Here is a 22,586-nt window from a genome sequence, read left to right as displayed (position 1 = left end):
TGGTAACAAGGAAAAGAGGACTGCTGTCAGCAATTATCTTGAGTCTCGATCTTTAAAAGCTAAAGACCAAGTCAAAAACCTTGGTGTTCTGATTGACTCAGATCTTACATTCTGCAGTCAGATCAAATCTATCACAAAAACAGCCTTCTACCACCTAAAGAACATCTCCAGAGTGAAAGGTTTAATGGCTCAGAAAGACCAGGAGAAACTGGTCCATGCTTTTATCTCCAGCAGACTGGACTATTGTAATGGTCTTCTGACAGGAATCCCCCAAAAGAGCATCAAACAGCTACAGCTGGTTCAGAACGCTGCAGCTCGGGTCTTAACCAGAACAAAGAGGTCAGAGCACATTACTCCAGTTTTAAAGTCTTTACACTGGCTCCCAGTCAGCCTCAGAATAGACTTTAAAGTTCTGCTGCTGGTGTATAAATCTGTGAATGGGTTTGGTCCAGAATACATCAGTGACATGTTAGTCAGGTATGAACCCAGCAGGTCTCTCAGATCTATGGACACAGATCAGATAGTGGAGCCCAGAGTTCACAGTAAACATGGTGATGCTGCTTTTAGTTGTTATGCTGCAAAGAAGTGGAACAAACTGCCAGCGGAGCTGAAGTCAGTATCTAATGTGAACATTTTTAAATCAAAGTTAAAGGCACTTTTTTTCTCTACTGCATATGATTGAGAGAGAGATTTTTTGTCATGTTGTTGATGTAATGATGATTTTACTGATGATTTTAATTGATTTTACTGATGATTTTAAATGTTCTTATTGATTTAAATGTTCTTATTGATTGTAAACAATTGAATGTTTTATCATGTAAAGCACATTGAGTTGCCTTGAGTATGAAATGCGCTATATAAATAAATTTGCCTTGCCTTGCCATTATAGTTAAAGGACAAGCAAAGTCAGTATGACTAAACTGACTACACATGTGACTCCTCTGCAGCCCATCTGGCAGCCTTACCTTCCCCAGAATGGAGACCACATCGACGTGGCCGTGTCCTACTCTCCTGTGCTGTGGCCCTGGGCCGGTTACTTGGCTGTGTCCATCTCTGTGGCCAAGAAAGCAGCATCATGGGAAGGGATCGCTCAAGGTCACGTGATGGTTACAGTGGCATCACCTGCAGAGAACGACGTAAGTCAGTGGAGCCGAGCTTTCTTTGTTTAGTGATTTCCTACAGCTTTATCAGATCAGCAAAAGTAAGATCACAAACAATGTGTGCTTTCTTCCACTAATAAGTTTGTTTGCTACAAAATGGCGAAAATGCCTAAAAGCTTTGTTTTCAGTGTGATGTGAAGTTTTTATTAAGTATAAAAAGTTTATTTTCCATTCTGTGTTGATAAAACCCCTTGGTTATTTAATTTTCTTTTTGAATGACTCTGCAACGGGATTTCTTGGTTTGAGAAAAGGAATGGGTGCTTAGTTTTAACATTTCATTTTCAGTTTATTTGTTTGTTTTCAGTCTAACAAAAAATATTCAAAAATAAATCACAATTTAAAAACATATAACAAGACTGAAACAGGCAGAAGCATAAATGCTTTTAGGCCCAACATATAATAACATTCAAGTTACCTTTTCTTATTTTCTGGTTTCCTCTATCAAGAAAAGCGATAAAAAGGTGATCACTTGAATTATTTATTAGTACATAGAAACGTACTTTTTGTCTTTATTTTTAAATACATTGTCTTTACTCTGTTTTACAGCTGATAAAGGGATTGAATGTTTTTTTTTACAATCGATCAAAGCCTGCTTAAACACTATTATTACTGTTTCTACACTTATTATAATCACCTTTCTAGGTATTAGGTGCAGATACCGAGAAAATGCACCTTTACTATACTTAGCACAGACATTTGTTTCTGAGTGGCTCAAAGTATTTTCCATAAGACAACCTTTCCTCAAACGTGACATGTCTGTTTCTTTCTTTGTAGTCGGAAGTGGGAGGAGAGCTGACCTCAACTGTCAAGCTTCCCATTAAGGTGAAGATTGTACCGACCCCACCACGAAGTAAGAGGGTGCTTTGGGACCAGTATCACAACTTACGTTACCCACCTGGCTACTTTCCCAGAGACAACCTGCGAATGAAAAATGACCCACTAGACTGGTGGGTGAACATTTTTTTGACGTCTTTTGAAGTCTCTCATTTCAGGAATTTTAATATTTTGGATTTCCCTTCCTTTTGCAGGAATGGCGACCATATTCACACTAACTTCAGAGACATGTACCAGCACTTAAGAAGCATGGGCTACTTTGTGGAAGTCCTGGGGGCTCCCATCACATGCTTTGATGCCAGCCAGTATGGTACGAACAGAGAGGCAGACGTCACACAGCAACACATAATGAAAGCCACTTCTTGAAAACGAGTGGTGTGGCTGCTGCAGGCTATTGATGAAGCCTGTTCCTGCAGAGCGCTGCTTGGTTATGACTTGGTAGAAAATAAGCAAGTAATGAACGGTTTGCCTTCACATTCCCCATAGGTACACTGTTGATGGTGGATAGCGAGGAGGAATATTTCCCTGAAGAGATCACCAAGCTGAGGAGAGATATTGACAACGGCCTGTCGCTCATTATCTTCAGTGATTGGTACAACACGTCGGTCATGAGAAAGGTCAAGTTCTATGATGAAAACACCAGGTACTCACAAAGCTCCCCTGCTGCACACAATACCACTGATGGCTTTTATAGGACAGAAAACGTATCATGTTTTACCCTTTAATCAAGAAAAAAAACTTATCATTATGACCACGGTTTAAAGTTAAAGTAGAACGTGTTCTCTTCCCTTTTCTTTTTTTTGGCTTAAAACATTTTCTGTTTTTTGTGTCAGATTTCTTTATAGTTTATGCTGCTGCTGTGATACCCTGACAATTGCTTGTGTATACTTGTGTTTTTCTGTTTTATTTACATATTATAAAAGGGCTTAACAGGAGACTTGGGTACAGCATTTCATTCTGTACATGTTCACATGAGCGCGAAGTACACAGACATTTAGCTTCAACTGCTAATGAATCCTGACTTTAAATATTTGGAACAATTATTTTCTCCGTTTGATGTATTATTACGTTATCACATACTGTTACAGCAGTTAATAAGCAGCTGTTGATGTTTTTTTTACTCAATTTTTTTTTTGTAATTCAAAACCTTTAGTTGATTTATTTCAAGTTTTAAATTTGTCAAATTTTTTTACTGTGAGTGTTTGAGTGATAGGAAAGGATCTCAAATATATTATAGGAAGACAAACTGTTCAGAACACGCTCTGCATCTTTGATCTGTACTATACAACCTCTCTGGTTCACAGCTTTCTGTGTAGACTACAGATAATCATCACTGTTCACTGCTCCGTTCATAAGCAGTTCCAGCTATCGCACAGAATGTAAATCTGTCTTCCATTTTAATATAGTCTCAAAGACTCTACTCTGTCACTTTTGGTTTTTTTAGGCAACACAAAAAATCTTGGAAGCACTGGAGAGGTTTTCAAATTAGCTATTTTTTTTATGTGCTCTGCAGGCAGTGGTGGATGCCCGACACAGGGGGTGCTAACGTACCAGCTCTGAACGACCTGATCTCAGTGTGGGGGATGGCTTTTAGTGATGGGCTCTATGAGGGAGAGTTCACCCTGGCAGATCATGACAGTAAGGCTTCTAAGCATGCTACATTACATCTTTTTCCATTAGTCAGTGCTGATCCCTGATGGGCCATTTACTGAATTTTAAGGACATAATGGTTTTTTTTTTTCACATTTTCTCTCAGTGTATTACGCCTCAGGCTGCAGTATTGCCCGTTTCCCAGAGGAAGGAATAGTGATCGCCAAGAACCTGAAGGACCAAGGTACCAGCAGCTCTCCTCATGCACCCACTGTATAGCACATAGCTAACAGGCTGCTTCCTAATTACTCTGCCATTAGTTTAGTTCCAACGCATCTGTTCTGAATATGTTGAAGGGACTTTAATGTCACGTGTTGCCCTGTGTTTGTCTCTGGCTGGAGTTCAGGGTTCTCGCCAGCGCTGTTGAGCGTAGGCCGTAGGGCCCCCCGACGTTGTAATTTTGTTCCCCTACAGAGTAATGGCGCCTCCTACGCTTCGTTTTCAGCAACGTATGGGGGATTATCTGTTGTTTTTCCCTTTTTTAATCAGTACCGTTGTAATAATTGTTGCACACTTGCACACCAAAGGGACTTCCAGGTGTGCACGGGTTGTTTGAACTCTTTTCTTTAAGCACTTTGTGTCTATGATAAAGCGCTATATAAATCCAATGCTTTTTTTTCTGTCAATCTGCATAACCGAGAAACATATACATTTGTCACACTTTCTCTTTACTACAGGCGATAATGCTCCTATCTTTACCTGAGAACCCCTGCCCCCAATGCTGCCTAACTACATTCATCATCACCCTTCACAAATTCAACTAATCACTTTTAGATTTAAAGGCTGGAACAAAGATAAAAAAAAAAAAACAACAAAAAAATTCAACTTTAGCTTTACTTCACTTAATTTGGCCCTCAGAGAATTATACATTTCAAAATTTTGCACATCACGTGATCCCCCTATGTTGTGAAAACTTCCTGGTGAGAACCCTGGGGTTTCTCATTGGGGTTTCGATTTGTTTTCCCAGGTTTGGAAGTTTTAAAGCAGGAGACCGCTGTGGTGGAGGGGGTTCCTGTCCTGGGCTTGTATCAAACACCGTCTGACGGTGGGGGTCGTATCGCTCTGTACGGAGACTCCAACTGTATAGACGACAGCCACAGACAGAAAGGTAACACGTCAGGCTCAGAACACTCAGCTGTTCCTTCTGATTTACTTATGTGTCATTTTTTTGTCTATTTTTCCCCCCAGACTGTTTTTGGCTTTTAGACGCTCTTCTTCAGTATACCTCCTACAGTATGACTCCTCCAAGCCTCAGCCACTCCCACAGCAGAGTGGCCCCTCCCACAGGTGCTGAGCGTCCGATGCCGCAGAGACTGGAAGGTGAGAAACAACTCATTCGCATTTCATCGAAATTAACATTTAAAAAAAACTCAAACTTGGCTACAACTTAGTTTCATGCATTTTTTTGTCCCCATCCTGAATCTTTTGGGCAAGTGTATTTTATTACACATAAAAAATTTGACTAAAACACACACAAAAAAACAGAAAATCCTCAAAATACATGCATACAGTGAAGGAAGATTTTATTTAAGTACTGTGACATAATTTGTACAAGTAGAAAACTGAGCTCTGCAAATATTGTGGATTTTAATTGTTTCATGGTTTTTTTTCTTTATTGAGCAAATTTGATGCTCTAAAGGGCCTTGAGTTTGACACATGTGGCGTGAGTGAAGGTACGCTCTCCATGTAATACGTCTACATTGCTGTGTGCACTTTAGGAAATGATGTGGCAGACTTCTCCTTGTAACGTTATCAGCTCTGTGAGCCTTGATTCATGATTCTGTTTAATCGATGATTGATCGTTACAGAATATGGAAAGACTGCAGCGGGAAGACATTCTGCACAGTGGCAGCCTTTTATAAGTCATGTCAAGGAGTGTGTCTGTTCAATTTAGAGAAGTGTCAGTTCTTCTATTGGAAGGCAGCAGAAAGGATTTGAAGGAGTACCAAACTGATGTTGGATGTTATACAGGGTTTAGAAGGCTGGAACCATATGTTTTATATTCCTTTTTCTTTCAACTACAGTGGGGAAAAAAAGTGTTTAGTCAGCACCAATTGTGCAAGTTCTCCCACTTAAAAAGATGAGAGAGGCCTGTAATTTTCATCATAGCTATACCTCAACTATGAGAGACAAAATGAGAAAAGAAAATCCAGAAAATCACATTGTAGGATTTTTAATGAATTTATTTGCAAATTATGGTGGAAAATTAGAATTTGGTCAATAACAAAAGTTAATCTCAATACTTTGTAATGTACCCTTTGTTGGCAATGACAGAGGTTAAATGTTTTCTCTAAGTCTTCACAAGGTTTTCACACACTGTTGCTGGTATTTTGGCCATTCCTCCATGCAGATCTCCTCTAGAGCAGTGATGTTTTGGGGCTGTCGCTGGGCAACACAGACTTTCAACTCCCTCCAAAGATTTTCTATGGGGTGGAGATATGGAGACTGGCTAGGCCACTCCAGGGCCTTGAAATGCTTCTTAAGCCACTCCTTCGTTACCCGGGTGGTGTGTTTGGGATCCTTGTCGTGCTGAAAGACCCAGCCACGTTTCATATTCAATGCCCTTGCTGATGGAAGGAGGTTTTCACTCAAAATCTCACAATACATGGCCCTATTCATTCTTTTCTTTACAAAAATCAGTCATCCTGGTCCCTTAGCAGAGAAACAGCCCCAAAGCATGATGTTTCCACCCCCATGCTTTACAGTAGGTATGGTGTTCTTTCTCCAGGTGCTCTCCAAGAATAGAAAAAAAGGATTGACATATGACACACTTAAATAAAATATTGGAAAAATAAATATACTGTAAAAGTATAATACTAAAATTATGCTACTCGGCACCCTATACAGGGTCCCTATGGTCATGACATTTCTGGAAAAGTTACGGATTTGAAAAAACTATTTTTCATTCTTGAAAAGTCAAGTTTTGGAAATATAGCCTATTTTTTTAAAAATGTTTAAAATCCAACAATCGCTATTACTATGGAACGATAGCAAGTTCCTTAACCCAAACACCTTGCGTTGTACATCGCTTTTAATAAATGATGCTCTGCAAAAACTTGCATTCCCTGTGCCACATGTTTTTCTACTAACAGTGGCACACTGTTAGTAGACTAGTGTACACTAGTACACTGGAAAGGCCCGCTCATTTTTGCTCTCTAATGGTCTTGAATAGATCTTAGTGGTTCAGAACTATATCATGGAAATTTGGTAAAATATTTTGGAAAAGTTTTGAAAAATCATTGTGGAAAAAAGTGTAGGAACCCTGACTATATACATTACCATAACCCGCAATATAAAAATATAAAATGACCTTTTGGCCAAATGAATAAATATGGCACAGATAGTGGATTACACTATTACACATTTTTGGCACTCAATTAACAAAGATGTCCACATTTGGTAAATGAATTACGTACATTTAAAAAAAACAAAACAATAACGATAGGGTCAAGGATAATCCACAAAAGTCAATAATAACAATAGCAATGATAGTAATAGTGGGAATATTAGCAACAGTAATGTTAAAAAAATAGTCAAGCAGAGCAATAGGTATTAGACACCGATTAAATTAAATAGAAGAAAATTAGAATGTATGCATATATATGTATATAAACACCCACATACCCATAGATATATGTATGTATACACGTATAAATAAACAAAATTTACAAAATAAATTAAAAGTAAAGAAAATACACAGAAAAATATTTTAAACACACAGCATGCTGATATTTAAAATCAAAATAAGGAGACAAAATTAACATTATATAATAATAAAAAAAAAACCTAAATAAACTAAATCAAAATTTTATTTTTAAAAATAAATAAGCAAATTTTGCAATTAAGTATTTGTTTATATAAATAAAGAAAATGGGATTATAGTTTGTTATAATCAAACCTAACCATCAGAGTGTGGACAGGCTATAGGCTGTTATTCACACTTTAAGGTAAAACTAAAAGCTTAAAGGATTCTGTGCTGGCTGTTAATTCAAAAATAAAAATGTAGAACCTTTTTAAGTTGGAAGAATTAAAAGGATCCATTACGTGTTTCCCAATCCATGGTTACATGATGCCAGTTTTAGAAAATGTAATAACAGTCAAAGCGTTATGGCATTAATCTAAATATTTCCTATGACCTCTTCTTCTGTTTCTCTTTTTTAATGTTGCTAAATGGGCAGGTTCAATCCTTGCAATGTAGGATTATCTACCACTTAGAATTTAACTTTTTAGTATTTATGTATTTTACAGTAGATTGAAGCTTCTTGGCCAGTTATATTTTACCTCAGAGATGATTTGAAAGAAATGTGCCTTGATTCTTTCCATTTTTTTAAATCACTTTCAAAGACAAACTATTATGTTTGTCTCTAATGTGTATTTTTGCTTTGTCCTCTTGTAATGACAAGTCTCCTATAAGATATGTGGTGTGGAATTTGCTGTATCTGAAGCATGTCAACAGGTTTTTGGAGCTCTAATGGTACCTAAAGGGGAAGATGAACTTATAATTCAGAAAACAGAGTTTCATGTTACACTGTTTAATGTATTACTTCCCTATGAGAGCTGTTGTGGTGAATAATAAGTATTCCTGGTTTGTTTCTCCAGGTAACCATCTTTATCGCTACTCTAAGGTTCTAGAGGCTCACCTGGGAGACCCTAAACCACGCCCCCTACCAGCGTGTCCCCACCTCTCTTGGGCAAAGCCACAGCCTGTCAATGAGACAGCGCCCAGGTAGTGTCCTCATTGGTTTAAAGGGGTGGGCAACAGCGGGGGCCACACAAATGTGTTTGTTTGATCAAATATCCACATTATCAACATTCATGTCAGCATTTAGAATAATGACCAATATGAGTATTAACACAGGAAAGAACAATGGGATTTTATAGTCATTTTGTGTGTTTGTTGTTGTCTTGCTTGTTATGGTTGCATTTTGTGAATTTTTCCTGTAAAATGTATGTTTTTTGGTATTTTATTGTGTACTTTTGTGTTTTTTGGAGTTATTTGGAGTAATTTTGTGTATTACTGTTGTCATTTTGTTCATTTTTGTAGTAGTTTGTGTGTTTTTGAAGTATTTTCTGTGTTTTTCTTGAAATGTTGTCATTTTTTGTATTTTTTAATGTATTCTTGCTTTTGTTTAGTGTATTTTTCTGTCTGTAATTTTTGTCCATATAAAATAAGAACGAGCTGCCAGTTGCCCATTTCTAGTTTAAACTGTAGCATTGCAAAGTGTTCAAATGTCATTTATTTCCCAGGAAATATCAGTGATTGGTTCACGTCAGGCCTGCTGTTACTTTTATTCCCTACATGATTTATATTTTATTAAGTGGCTTTGTTTTTTTTTTAATGTTTGTTGAATTAATCTCTCAAACAACACATGGTTGACCCACAATAAACTACCTTTTGGGAAGAATCCTAAAGCTTGTTTCGCAGTTATTATCCTAAAGAATTTAGGTTAAATGGGCTTTCTTATGAGCCGTATTAAATGACTAAAGTTGGTGAGAGTAACAGTGGACCATTGACGAATGCCAATGTGAAGCAATGGCAGGTGCTTTGTAAACAACACTTGACCACACGTTTGTTTTTTTTTTTCTGTCCCTTGGATGATGAAGTTTTAGTATTTTGGGTTTTATTGATGCAGATAAATTCAGACATGAAGTGTTTCTCAGAAATAATCTCAGTACATTCGCACACAGCGCTGTTGCAAACATTTTCATCATTTTCCTCCGTCAGTAGAGGAAGTGCGGTGTGACCTAGATGGAGTGCAGCGTGACACTGTGACACTTTGAAGCCGTTGTTTCTGCTCTTTGTTTTTCATCGTTGTCGACTTCTCGGTCTTGTTTCTTTTTATGACCCGTCACCTGTAAAGCAGTAGAAAATCACTGACTGAAACAAACTAAGCCTCCAGTGTCTCTTATGCTTTCAGTAACCTGTGGAAGCACCAGAAGCTTCTCTCTGTGGATCTGGACAAGGTGGCTCTGCCCAACGTGAGGCCGTACCGTCCCCAGGTCAGGCCTCTGTCTCCTGGGGAGAGCAGTGCCTGGGACATCCCTGGAGGTAACCCCCCCCTAAATCATTTATTATTACATATAATTTTATTTGATTTGCCGTAATTTCCGGGCTACAAAGCGCACTGTTACATTGGCCGCATTACAATATTTTAGCAATTTTCTAAGAAAAATCCACACAAATGCCGCAGCCTAACTTAGGCCGCACTCTATTGGCTGATGTGGGTGCCCTTCAGACAACTCGGCCAATCAGAACGGGCAGGTAGGCAGGCTGCTGTACTCAAGTTAGGTTTCACGGACATTTCCATGTTTCAACTGATAAGTTTCCTTTATTACATGAAGTCTCCTCATCACTGCCCCACGTCTACATATCAGTCCATTTACAGCTTTTTGTGGTCACTTTTTACTGGAACCAGACTGATACACCACTTCATCTGCTCTTCTTACCGTGAAGTACCGCGGAGCGATCACAGCGAGTCGGACTCTGAGTCAGAATAAGGACGTGATCGTTTCTGAACAAATCCAACGTGGTGATTTGGCAACTTCATGATCTCTGCTTTTACTTCATTCTCTCTCTCTCTCTCTCTCTCTCTCTCTCTCTCTCTCTCTCTCTCTCTGACAACATTTCTCCGTGTCGTTGCTATAATGAGGCAGTGTGCATCATGACAAAATGACTGATCAGAATGATTCAGTGCGAGCAACGATTTAATGTTAACAATTTCATTGTTCCACCTGGTCTAATGTGACAAAAAAGTCCACAATTTAGCCACGTCATTGTTTAAGTCGCAGGGTTCAGAGCGTGAGAAAAAAAGTATAAAAGTTATAGTCCGGAAATTACGGTAGATATTTTTGAACGTGTTGAAACAAAAACAATACACATCACATAAAAGGAATGTCACAAACAAGTTAATTTCCAAAACAAGTCAAAAACACAAAGAAGATTTAAAAAAAACAAAACATTTATGGGACTCTACATCCCACAATGCAATGTGCAAAAAATGTCAACAAATGGAATGTTTACAGTGAATATGAAAACAAACTTTCTAGTGGCAATTTCAACCTTTGTCCTTATTTTTTGGAATATCTGATGTTCGATTCATTAGTCTATGAGGCCTACACTAGGACACGTGTCAAACTCAAGGCCCTGGGGCCAAATCCGGTCCTTCAGAGCATCCAGTTTGGCCCTCAGGAGAAGGTGAAAATGACAGAGAAAACATGAATCATTGTGTAAATCACCAAATAATTCAGGTGTAAATTGTTGTTGAAAGAACTCTAAATTCTTCCAAAATCCTGCAATTTTTCTCAAAAACTTCCACAAAATCTTTCCAAATTAAATAAATAAAAATGGTCAAAAAATGAATAAATTTAGATACATAAAGACATTTAAGTATCTTATTGCTAAGATATTGTTGATGCCTTAAAAACTCTGTCTGATTTATAACTGGAAATGCAAACTTGGGCACATTAATGTTGAAATAGTTTGTTTTATTGCCTAAAGCCTGCGGACCATTTGACCTCAAACTCTCTATTTGGCCCCTGAGCTACATGAGTTTGACATCTCTGCACTAGAATTTGATCAAAGTAAAAGTTATCGGGGTAGCAGCTTTAAAGGAACGACGATAAAACAAGCAGGAAAAAAAGGTTTTTTGTTTATCTTTTGCTTTGTGTGTTTAAACTTGGACATGACTGTAACCAAATGATTCCATTTTTTTTTCATCATTTTGCTTGTTTGGTTGTGTGCTCATGGGGTAAGGCATCAATCAATATACTACAGTCACTATGTATAGACATTTTTTTTGGCTTTTTTTTTTTTCTTTTCTGTGTAAAGCCTTGTTTTAATGACTGAACAAAGATCAAACTACCTAATTAAATATTATCCTTAATAAATATAAAAGAAAGTGTCTATTTGTACGGTTGCCATACGGACAACTCCCGGTGCTGTTGGTACGGTTACAGAAGTACAAGTACATAGCGTCTTAGGGTTAGGGTTAGTTTATAATCCAATATCGCAACAATTTTTCAGGTTAGGTTTAGACTTGGTCTGTACAGAACCAATAAAGTGCTTCATACATTGGTGTATCAAACAGCCTGGATCAGGGTTGGGGAAAATGAGAAACACACGTATATATATATACACACACACACCAGGGTTGGGGTTAGTTATTATTGTAATTGTGTAATTGATAATTACAATTATAATTATGGCATAATTATAATTATATCTTTAAAAATCTGTTGCTGTCGTAATTGTAATTACATTTTTAATTAAGTTTAGATAATTAACTTTGTCATTGTAATTGCCATGAAACTCAAGAAAAATTGTCTATTATAATTTAACGCTGTAACATGTTACAGTTTTATGCATATGTAGTTAACAATTATTAAAATATGTTCTGTATCGAGCTTTTCCACATTTTACCATTTAAAAAAAAAAAAAAAAAAGTCAATAAAAATCGAGGGGTATACTGACGCAAAAAAGACTCAGACGCCCACACCATAAATATTAAAACCTATATTTGAATTTATTAGGAAGCCTAACAAGGTAATCAATAGATAGGAGTGAAATTAGATGATAGATATTTGTTTTTAGTGTATTTTACAGCTGATTTAGGAGCCGTTATCTAATTTCCCTAATTTGAATTTACCTGTTCAGCTAATACAAGAGGAAGGTTAACTTTTATTAGGTTATTTATTTCATTCTCAGTAATTATGATTCATTGTAACTGAAAATTAGTATTATAGAACATAACTGTAATTCACCTTCTGAGGATAACACATCATTGTAATGGGAAGAAATGTGTAATTGAAAATGTAATTGTAACTGACAAATGAAATTGACCCCAACCCTGGTCTGCATTTTAAAAAAAACAGTCAAATCAGGTTCTACATGCAACTCACTGGATTGGCAATTATTGTAAGGGAGGAACTTTGTTTAAAGATTATGGTGATTGATTTTGTCAAGCTCATTGAGATGTTCCATCTTCCATTTTAGGGATCATGCCTGGTCGCTACAACCAAGAAGTGGGTCAAACCATCCCAGTGTTTGCCTTCCTGGGGGCCATGGTGGTCCTCTCATTCTTTGTAGTCCAGCTCACAAAAGCCAGGAGCAAACCCAAGAGGAGGAAACCCCGCATCAAGCGTCCCACGTACCTCCAACAGCAGCAGCAGCAGCAAACCACGACAATGAAAAATCCCACGGTTTGACCCCATTTTTGAACTGCTCCAGTCCTGCTGGGATTTACCTCCCAAAGCTGCTGACGCGACAGCTTGTGTCAGAGCTTTTTAACTCACGTGGACCGCTAATGAACTGCTGAGTCAGGCGTCACGTATGTATGAATATGTTATGGGCGTCACTCGGACGGGCACTCACACCATTTCTGTGCCTCCGGTCTGCCCCAAGCCATGGTGGGTGTCGTTGTGTGTTTGTGGACCAATGAACAGTATTAGACTTTTTTTTACACACACAATGAATGAACCCATCATTTGTCCTTCTCAGATAGACTTGGTGTCCACAGTCATCTTTTGCTTCTTTCTTCTTTTATGACCAAACGGTTTTGTTATGAATGTTATGACTTTCTATTTATTGAATTTGTTTCGGACCCTAACCAAACGCTCTGAGGTACAAGCAGTTACACATTTACACACACACACACAAACTCACACTTTTCTGACAAAACTCTGTAAAATGAACAACCCACACACTCATGCATATATTTCCAGCACGGGAACAGAAGGTAATGGAGTCGTGTATTTGTAAATCCCGCCCCTCACTGTTAAAACTCTCTTGTCTCCGCCTGGTTTTTTATTTTTGATATGATGAATAAACTCTGTTGTCCTTCATGATCCTACACAGTAGCATTGACAGACTTGATCAAATGTTTCTCATCAATTAAAAAGCATTTTGAAAGTGAAATGATTGGTGCATTCTAGTCCTCTGTGTGATTAGAAAGACTTGATTCTGTAGTTTCCTTTTTTAATTCAGCATTTCTCTGAAACTCCCTAACTCAATAAAAAACCAGACCGCTTACTTTGATATAATTGATGGCTTACACTACCCATAATTCCATTGATCACTAGGTAATGTGGGCTCACAGGAAAATATTCTGACCACCTGGTGAAACAAAAAAATGTTTAATGACATATTCACACCATCTGTGAACTTCAGAACTTTTTTAGATCTTCCCTCAACACGTTTGAATGATTCTGAATGAACATCTGATTCTGGTGTGTTAGAGATTTGTTGCATCTAGGGTTGGGCAATACGTCACAAAACTCATCACTCAATATTTTTGCTCAAAATGGCGATATACAATATAAAACATGATAATTTGAATTCAAATGAAGTCTTACCAGACAATTCGGAGTTAAATTTGCTGATGCAAAATGCCACACAGGCCCATTTATTAACAAACAGATGCACAATGTGTGCCACTTTTGGCTTTTTCTCCTCTAAGAGACAGCATGTGTGAGTGAGGTCTGTGCTTTTCATGCTGTTTTGAGAAGTAGAGAAAGCAGCGACTCCTAAAACAAGTATTTTGATACAAAATAAGTTATCAAAATATAAATATTGATATAGGCGACATTGTAATTTTCTATATCGCCAAAATAGAAAACTTAATATATCTTGAATCTCGATATATCACCCAGCCCTAGTTGCATCCAATATTTTCACCAGCGTTTGTTTGTTAGCAGGATTACGTTGTAAATATTTCATGGATTTTGACCAAAAACTTTGGAGAGGATCTGGATCAATATACTGATTCTGGATCAGTTTCAAAGATAAAAAAAAAATCTCTTAATTGGTGATGTTTAAAAAAAAAAGAAAATCACATATTGGTTTATAATTGACCAATCTTTGGTTCCTCAATTATCCCACTCAGTTTCACTCAGATCAGATTTGGATTGTCAATTTCATTCCAATTTCTTTTTGAGGGTGCCCATACATTTGGGCCGGCTGTACCATTAATAATGGGGATAGAAATGTCTTCCAAGCCTTTAAAGTGTGAATGATGATGGTACCATGATCAGGATCACTGATCCAGATAACTGCCAATATCTGGGAAAGAGGAGATTTGGCACTTGGTGAAGGTTTGCACTCTCTGAGGGCTCTTTATTTACCTCAGTGGGTTTATTGAGTTCAGATTTACTAAGCCGATTAAAAACAACTAGAGCAACAACAATGGAAAACGTTTAAAACAATCACCACATCAGATCCAGTAAAAAACAGTCATGCAAATCCTAAGAGAAAGTAAGTGTTCCATCAATACTAGGACCATAATCCATGAGCACGTGGGTTTGCTTTTAGGCTCTACTAATAGTTATTTACTGACAGTCTGTGTATGCAAGCCTTGCAGAGAACTCGCAACCATTCACAGTTGTATCCTGACTTGGAGCCTACAATGGCCTGCTGCTCTCATCAAGATAAGACGGTTAAAAAGGCACAGTGGTTGTTGGTCATTTTTTACATTTCAAAACGTTTGTCAAGCCTAGAATTATAGCTGCCGTCCAGGCGACAATTCCTATCACCTTTTTAACACGGATAAACGCATGGGCCCTCATCAATCAACCATTAGTACGTTCAGAACTGAGCGTACGACATGCATTCGACCAAACTAACGCAAGCTTAGGTATTTTTTGATAGCGACATGATCATACGCTATGATCAGATCTTACGTCAGGTCTGACCTCGCGTACGCAAACCTGAGGGTGTGGATTTATGGTGCAGAACAGCAAAATCGGACGGAATCTGAAAATAACGTATTAAACAAGCCTCAACTGCCATTTCAGCATAAGCAGACACATTCAGAACAGTTCAAAACATATTCTTGAAACAAAATAAAATGAGAAATGAGTGTGAAAACCCCCACGTTATCACTGATACCTGCACTTTTTTTGGTTTTCGCACTCGTCAGCCTGACTCGCCCACTTTTTCTTGACCAAAATGTAAAGAATTGTCTTGATCAAGTAGCAAAGATTTACACTTTTAGGCTGTGGGTGAGAACATTGTCATTTAAACCATCGTTAGACATTGGTTAAGTTAGTATTGAAAATGTAATTCAAACCTCGGCCTGAGTCTGTTCCAATACAGAAACGTTGTTCACTTCCTCCGTTATTCTTTTCCATAGAACGTTTATGAGCTCCTTAAATTCCAGTTTTCACATCTTTGGGTTTCTTCACCTCAGATGTGAGGATGCTGATTTTCACCTCCCAAACGTTTATTTAATTCCCTGCCATTGTTTGTTTGACCTCAGTGGGCGGGGCCTCAGAGCCAGGAATATTTGAGGGCGTAACATGATAATGACAATCGAATGCAGCCACCGCATTTATCAACAGCCGATCATTTTAGGCTTGGATTGGTCACATGCAAATGTTTCATGTTTTGGTCCTGTCGTCAATGTTCACTCAGATTTGCACCCGTTTTCATGCAAGGTTGATAAATGGCGGCCATGGTGTAGGCCTCATAGATCAATAAATCAAAGGCATTTGATTATAACAGGAGAATTTAAACAAATGTAGAAGGTTGAAATTGCTGCAAACAAGATTTTTATAATTTTTTTACTTCATCACAAACATGGCTTTTGTTGATAAATAGTCATTTGACTTGAACTTCGAAAAAGTTCATGGCATTGCATTGGATTGGTAATCCCGTAAAAGTTATATTTCTGATATTTAAAAAGTGTTTTTATTTCATTCTTACCATGATTTCTTAATGAGTTTCATTTCAAGGCACAGAACATAGTGACCTTGTTCTGGTTTGTTCATGGTGTTTTCCGTGATTTGGCTATTTTTGTGGAAGCCACAAATTCAACAACCGTCATGATTTTGGAGCAACTTTCAATCTGTGAAAACACCAGAATTGTCATGCAAACATATTTTTGCATGAAATACATGTAAGGCTTTAACACTTTTAGGAATTGTCACTGGCAGCTCTTGTGTTTGAAGAAGATGTTTAAAACCTGCCAATGTAAGCCATTCAGAGTAAAACTGTAAAGTTAAACTGGTGACATTTCACTCTGCAGGTTACCAGGACACATTTTGTCTTTGGCCGTCGGTTGAGAAGAAGTAATTGCATTCCTGTCTGAGGAGTAATTCAACTTTGAATAGACTAATTCCATCCTACTCATGGGTTTAGTATTGGCTGTGGGCTGAATTCACTGATGCACGTTGATTTCATCAGAGGTGATGTGCGCCGGTGTGTTCGAGGGTCTGAGCTTTGGCTCTTTATCCAAGTCTAGTGGGTCAGATCAGCCTGTGAATCTGTCACCTGTCCACATGGATGACGCGCACGTCGTGGAGTTTTACTAATCTCCTTCGGATCCTTGGGAAACTGGGGAAATGACCCCAGAACAAGCTCGCTGTGGTAACAAGATTTGGGAAAGCTGGTGTTGAGTGGAGGTCACATGCCCTTGTTCCCTGCACTGTTCCCAGATGCCAAGACTTCCTAGTGGACCAATCAGGTGGCCAGTTCATTTCCTGGACGGGCAGTTGAAAGAGACTTTGTGGCGGCTTTGGGTTGAACTCTCAACTCTCAGAATGGCTGATCGGGGCCTCCCTCATCTTGTTTCCATGTGGTACAGCTCAGTCTGACACTCCTGCTTCCCGCCATCAGCTCACGTCTGCTTCTGTCTCTTTACACAGCAGTAATTAAAGTAAGAGTAATAATGATAAAACATTGGATTTTATATACAGTAATGCTTTTTCATAGACACTCAAAGAGCTTTACATTGATGTGCATTATTTTTTGACTTGACACAGTGGTGGTAAGCTACTATTGTAGCCACAGCTGCTCTGGGGCAGACTGACAGAAGCAAGGCTGCAACAATGTATCATCACTCCCTGTGACCACCATTAACACTCACTCACACACTACATTCATAATAGGCAATGTGAGTAAAGTGCCTTGCCCAAGGACACAACGACAATGACTTGGCTAGAGCAGGATTCAAACCCCCAACCCTTTGGTTATTGGACGACCCACTCTACTACAACTTTTACAATATGCAACCGTGGCTCAGTGGTAGAGTGGGTCGTCCATAAACCGAAGGGTTGGGGGTTTGAATCCCGCTCTATCCAAGTCATTGTCGTTGTGTCTTTGGGCAAGGCACTTTACCCACATTGCCTCATATGAATGGGTATGAACTGCACATGAGTGATGGTGGTGGTCAGAGGGGCCGTAGGCGTGAAATGGCAGCCACGCTTCTGTCAGTCTGCCCCAGGGCAACTGTGGCTACAACAGTAGCTTACCACCACTGGTATGACTGATGTGAGTGACTGGTGTGAATGAATAATGGTTTCTGTATGAGCTTTGGGTCTCCGAGATAAAAAGTGCTATATAAATCTAAACCATTATTATTATTAATTCATGTAACAATAGGTCAAACAGTAATCTGAACTTGACAAGGTTTGAAAGTTGAGTCTAAATTTGTTGTTTTCAAAGTTTAACTTCACTAATCTGACACTGGATTTTCCTGAGCCCCTAAAGTCACATGCATTTTCTCCTTTATAAAATATTATTTTTTATAAAGGATTTAAACATCAGCAGAAAACAACTGCCATTTAACTCTTTTTATGTATTTACGCTTGCACTAATACGTTTACGTGCGCACATAAACTTTAATGTAAGCAAGTAAAGATTTTTTATAGTGATGCACCAAAATTCCTCAAGAAATTGTGCACGGTGTGATCAAAGCACATAGAGATGTAAACATTTAATTTTTATTTTATATTGTGCATTGTTAGAATGTCAGTGCTAAAAAAATATCTTTTCATATTTTAAATTGATTTGTTCTTTGAAGCATTACATTCATTTATACAATTGCATTTTTTATTTTTTTTATTTTAGTGAAGTTAGTACAAATTTATACCCATAAATGCAATGGAAATAATTTCTATAATTAATTTATGTTTCTGCAAAAATTTTGATTTTTGTGCATCCCTAGTTTTTTTTTTTTTTTTTAGATACTTTATATTCAAGAAACTCCATATATTCTTACACCTTAGATATCATTCAAAAGATTAGGTTGTCCTCTATAAAATCTATCTGGAATGAGTTTACTAGCTTAAAGGAGTGAAAATATATACAGACGAAAAAATAACAACCACTACAGTAAACAGAAATTAATAAGCTCGTGCTCAGGAGGACATGCCTTTGATTACACCTACTGGTAATTCATTCTCATTTGAAAAATTGGCAATATCAAATGCTGGAATTAAACATGCTAACAACATGGGAAGGTCAGCATGGTGGTACAACCAGCAATTTTTCCTTACTCTGCTTACAGAGACATGGCAGTGGCACCTTCGTACAGTACGTAGAAATTGCATGTTCTCCTTATGCACGCTTGGGCTTTCCGTGGCACACTGATTTCCTCCCACTGTCCCAAACCTAACGATTAAAGTTAATTATTGTCATTGGATTGCCCATAGCAGTAAAAAAAAAAAAAAAAAAAAAACATGTTTGACTTCAGCTGTGTGTAATTGTTGGCCTCAGTAACAAGAAATATATTGTCGTCATAATTTAAATGTTGCAAGTCTAACTGGAAAGTAAGGGGAAAAAAACATCAGCAAATGCAAGAAAATGAGGCTTATGCCAAATTACAATTACTCAATACAAGTGGGGCTGTTGAATCGTAATAAAGGAGATATGTGTGAAATGTTGCCCAAAGAAAGAAAGGCTTATTTAGCTTGGTTAAGGTCGCATTAAAGAAGAAGTGAAAACCATGCTTGATGTAACTTTTACTGCCTTTAAATAAAGGCCAGTGCAGCAAATGTGTGTCTGATGTCGTTTGTTGCACATTATTTCAATGTGTTTCTACTTTCTAACGGCTCTCCTGCAGATTGGTCAGCAAACCCAGGCTCAATAAGATTTCCATTTATGCAACGTTGATGGATTCGCTCATAATCCAAATGAGTTTGTGACATTGACCTGCTTTTGCTTTTCATAAATTGCAAACTAAATGTGCGTGCAAAATAACAGCAACCTACTTCCATCCCGTTGCCCTTTATCTCATCTGTTTTTTTAAAAGCTGTCTTTAACCTGTGCATCCTTTTACTCTTCAACTTTCTGTCAGATAAATGGATTTAAGAAGCTTTGTCATTTGCATCCTCGGAATTAAAATGTCAGAAACCTAATTTCATTAAAAAAAAAACTCATGTTTAGATGCTTTTAGAGAGGAAAGGTCACCATTTCTGGCTTTGGAACCACTGCATCAATTCTGTGCATGCTGGTGTCATGTCTGCTAAAGACAACAAGAGCGTTCCATACCATTATATTTACTTTTCCATTCAAGGCTGGCCAAGCATTAAGGAATGAGGAAGCTTTTAGGAGAGATTATTGATAAACAAGTTCTGATGAACTATGGCCGGGCTACGTCTCCGCGCCAAGTAGCACATTCCACGTTCACAGAATTCAGTCAAATGACTAGGTTGCAGCGAGTAAAACAAATCAAATTGTGTGATGTAAAATTGCAATCTACGTTGAATTGCCGTTGAAACGATATATCATACAACTATGTTCAGAAAAATTTAGAAATTACCGGAAAAGGGGGGGTGGGCCGCCCCCTTTCAAAAAGGTCTCCGAGATGCTCTTGAGATCCGCTCATAGGATATCCATGTCAAATTACAGCCCAATTCAACAAGCATTAACAGAGGATTCATATATTGGTATGCGTCAATGATTCAGTACCACCAACCGTCGTAATATTTGACTCACAAATAAATGAGAAATCGACTTTTGTTTTTTTTTTCTTTTGGGGCCCGAAATTAAAAATCGGGCTCTGAGAGTCGATGCATACATATCCATAAATTATACCTACTGATTTTTTTCCAAAACGTGATGTGTCATCAGATTGGTTCCTGGGGTGGACTGGCCTTCTGGCATACTGGGCATTGTGGGCCTGTCTGGTCCACTTCATGTTCTTTGGGGGGGGGGGGGTAACAGGTGGCCAAAAATGGTCCAAAAGTGGCCAAAACATGGCAAGAAAAGAGTGAAAAGTGAATAAAATGGGCCAAAAGCAGTCAAGAGTGGCCAAAAAATGGGGAATTAAAGAGCAACCAGGTGGTATGTAATGGCAAAGGGTAACGTCAATGGGCAAAATGTGGAACACAAAGAGGCAAAATGTTAGAAAAAATGAAACAAGTGGTATTTATTGGGCAAAAGTGAGCTTATTTGGATGAAAAGTGGCCAAAAAAATTAAAGAAAGGACAAAATTTGGACATTAGTGTAAAAGAGAATTTGCAAAAATGGACAAAAAATTGGAAAAAAAAGGATATTTATTAGCAAACGGTAGCTAAAGTTTGAAAAAAGGGCCAAAAATGGCACAAATTAAGTTGCAAAATGGCCAAAGGAAATAGGTAAAAAGGGGTTAAAGTTTTCTGGGGGAATAATAATACAAATTAATACATAAAGAGCCACATGTTGAGAATCACTGGCTTAATCCCAGTTTCTATATGGTGCCACTGATAATGTAGTGGGCTGGTCTGGACAGAAAATGCCAGGAATTAATTTTGGTCCCAGTCCATTCCTGGTTTCATCCCACATCTCCTAATTTCATGTGTGTGGCTCTTTCTCACTTCCTGCCTTGCTAATGCTAACCTTTCTGGGACTTTCCTTTAATATAGTGGCCTTAACAGCAGAGACACAAATCCTTCTGGGTCCACTCCTTTTCTAACCCCGCCCCCAACTCTGAAGTGCTTTTCATACCTCTTCCTCACTGAAGAACATCATTAGATCTGACAGCAAGTTGGGGGACCCGTTCACACCCCCGACCATACACAAGGTTTCTCTTTGGCTCCAACTTTCGCTCTCAGTTAACAAAAGCCCGATCAGACGGAGACATTTCACTGACGCTACAAACATGTTACGATGCTTGACTGTGTTCATACAATGTGTTCACGCACAATCTCAGCTCCTCTCAAGAGATTTGATGAGGTGATTAAATCAGACATTTGTTGAATTTAAAATGTTAACTGAAGGATGTCCACGTACAAAATAGGTAAATATCTTTACAAACCCTTTTTAATTTTTAATAACTGATTTACATCCATTTAAAATCTATTTACACATACAATCTAATTATTTTAGTTTTTTAATTTATTGTGTGGTTATTTGAGGCAGATTTTTGTATTTTAGCTTTATTATGAATATCTAAATAGAAAGGTTTTAACTAAATAGAACAGTCACCCATAAAACAGAGTAATTAATATGTAAAGTAACTGAAATAATGATAGAAGATAACACTTCCATGGTTACCTTGATTATTTTGTTTAATGAAATTTACTGTCCATGTCAGAGGAAGACTGATTTTACTGTCGTTAGTCAAATAATACTAGAGCAAATGACCTAGTCACTGTTTGTTACAATGCTAATATATTAGCTTTTACTTCAGAATGCAGGGATTTATCCATTGCTCACCATTCAGACGTGAAGATTCAGTCTGAGAAACAAAATCATTGTTAAGGTATTGGTGATTTCAATGTAATTGTTGCTGATTTTAAATGTTTTTGCTTCAGATTTTAATGTTCTTTTTGCACTTTTTGATCATTTAAAGCACATTGAGTGGCCTTGTGTATAAAATGCGCCATACAAATAAATTTGCCTTGCCTTTAAAAAGAAGTTCTGATGAACGTCTCTGCGCTGAATAGCACATACCATGTTCCCGACAATTCAGTGAAATGACTCGGTTCCACCGAGTTAAAAAAAAAGGTCTCCGAGAGGCTCTTGACATCGCCTCATAGAATTTCCATGTCAAATTACAGCCCAATTCAAAGAGCATTAACAGAGGAGTAGTCATTTGAAAAATGGGGCCCCCGGGGGCCCCCGTCGCACATATGGAATAAGCGGCACCATTCATATATTACTATGTGTCAATGATTTGGTACCACCAACTGTCGCAATATTTGACTCACAAATAAATGAGAAAATGACTTTAATAGAAATTGCCG

General features: G+C 37.9%; 1 protein-coding gene across 1 annotated transcript in view; it reads left to right on the top strand.

The window, feature by feature from the left end:
- mbtps1 (membrane-bound transcription factor peptidase, site 1) overlaps window positions 1–13,557 on the top strand; it is a 43,004-nt gene extending 29,447 nt beyond the window's left edge. The window contains exons 13-23 of the mRNA XM_028450638.1: window positions 948–1,136; window positions 1,935–2,107; window positions 2,189–2,304; window positions 2,481–2,637; window positions 3,508–3,632; window positions 3,751–3,828; window positions 4,612–4,752; window positions 4,833–4,964; window positions 8,244–8,370; window positions 9,563–9,693; window positions 12,637–13,557. Coding sequence (XP_028306439.1) covers window positions 948–1,136; window positions 1,935–2,107; window positions 2,189–2,304; window positions 2,481–2,637; window positions 3,508–3,632; window positions 3,751–3,828; window positions 4,612–4,752; window positions 4,833–4,964; window positions 8,244–8,370; window positions 9,563–9,693; window positions 12,637–12,848 — 1,581 coding nt within the window. The 3' untranslated portion in view covers window positions 12,849–13,557. The remainder of the gene's footprint in view (window positions 1–947; window positions 1,137–1,934; window positions 2,108–2,188; window positions 2,305–2,480; window positions 2,638–3,507; window positions 3,633–3,750; window positions 3,829–4,611; window positions 4,753–4,832; window positions 4,965–8,243; window positions 8,371–9,562; window positions 9,694–12,636) is intronic.
- The last annotated feature ends 9,029 nt before the right edge of the window (window positions 13,558–22,586 follow it).

Source organism: Gouania willdenowi, chromosome 6, assembly GCF_900634775.1.
Source record: "Gouania willdenowi chromosome 6, fGouWil2.1, whole genome shotgun sequence".
Taxonomy (NCBI): domain Eukaryota; kingdom Metazoa; phylum Chordata; class Actinopteri; order Blenniiformes; family Gobiesocidae; genus Gouania; species Gouania willdenowi.
The sequence above is the reverse complement of the archived record's forward strand: the minus strand, read 5'-3'. Positions and strand labels throughout refer to the sequence as shown.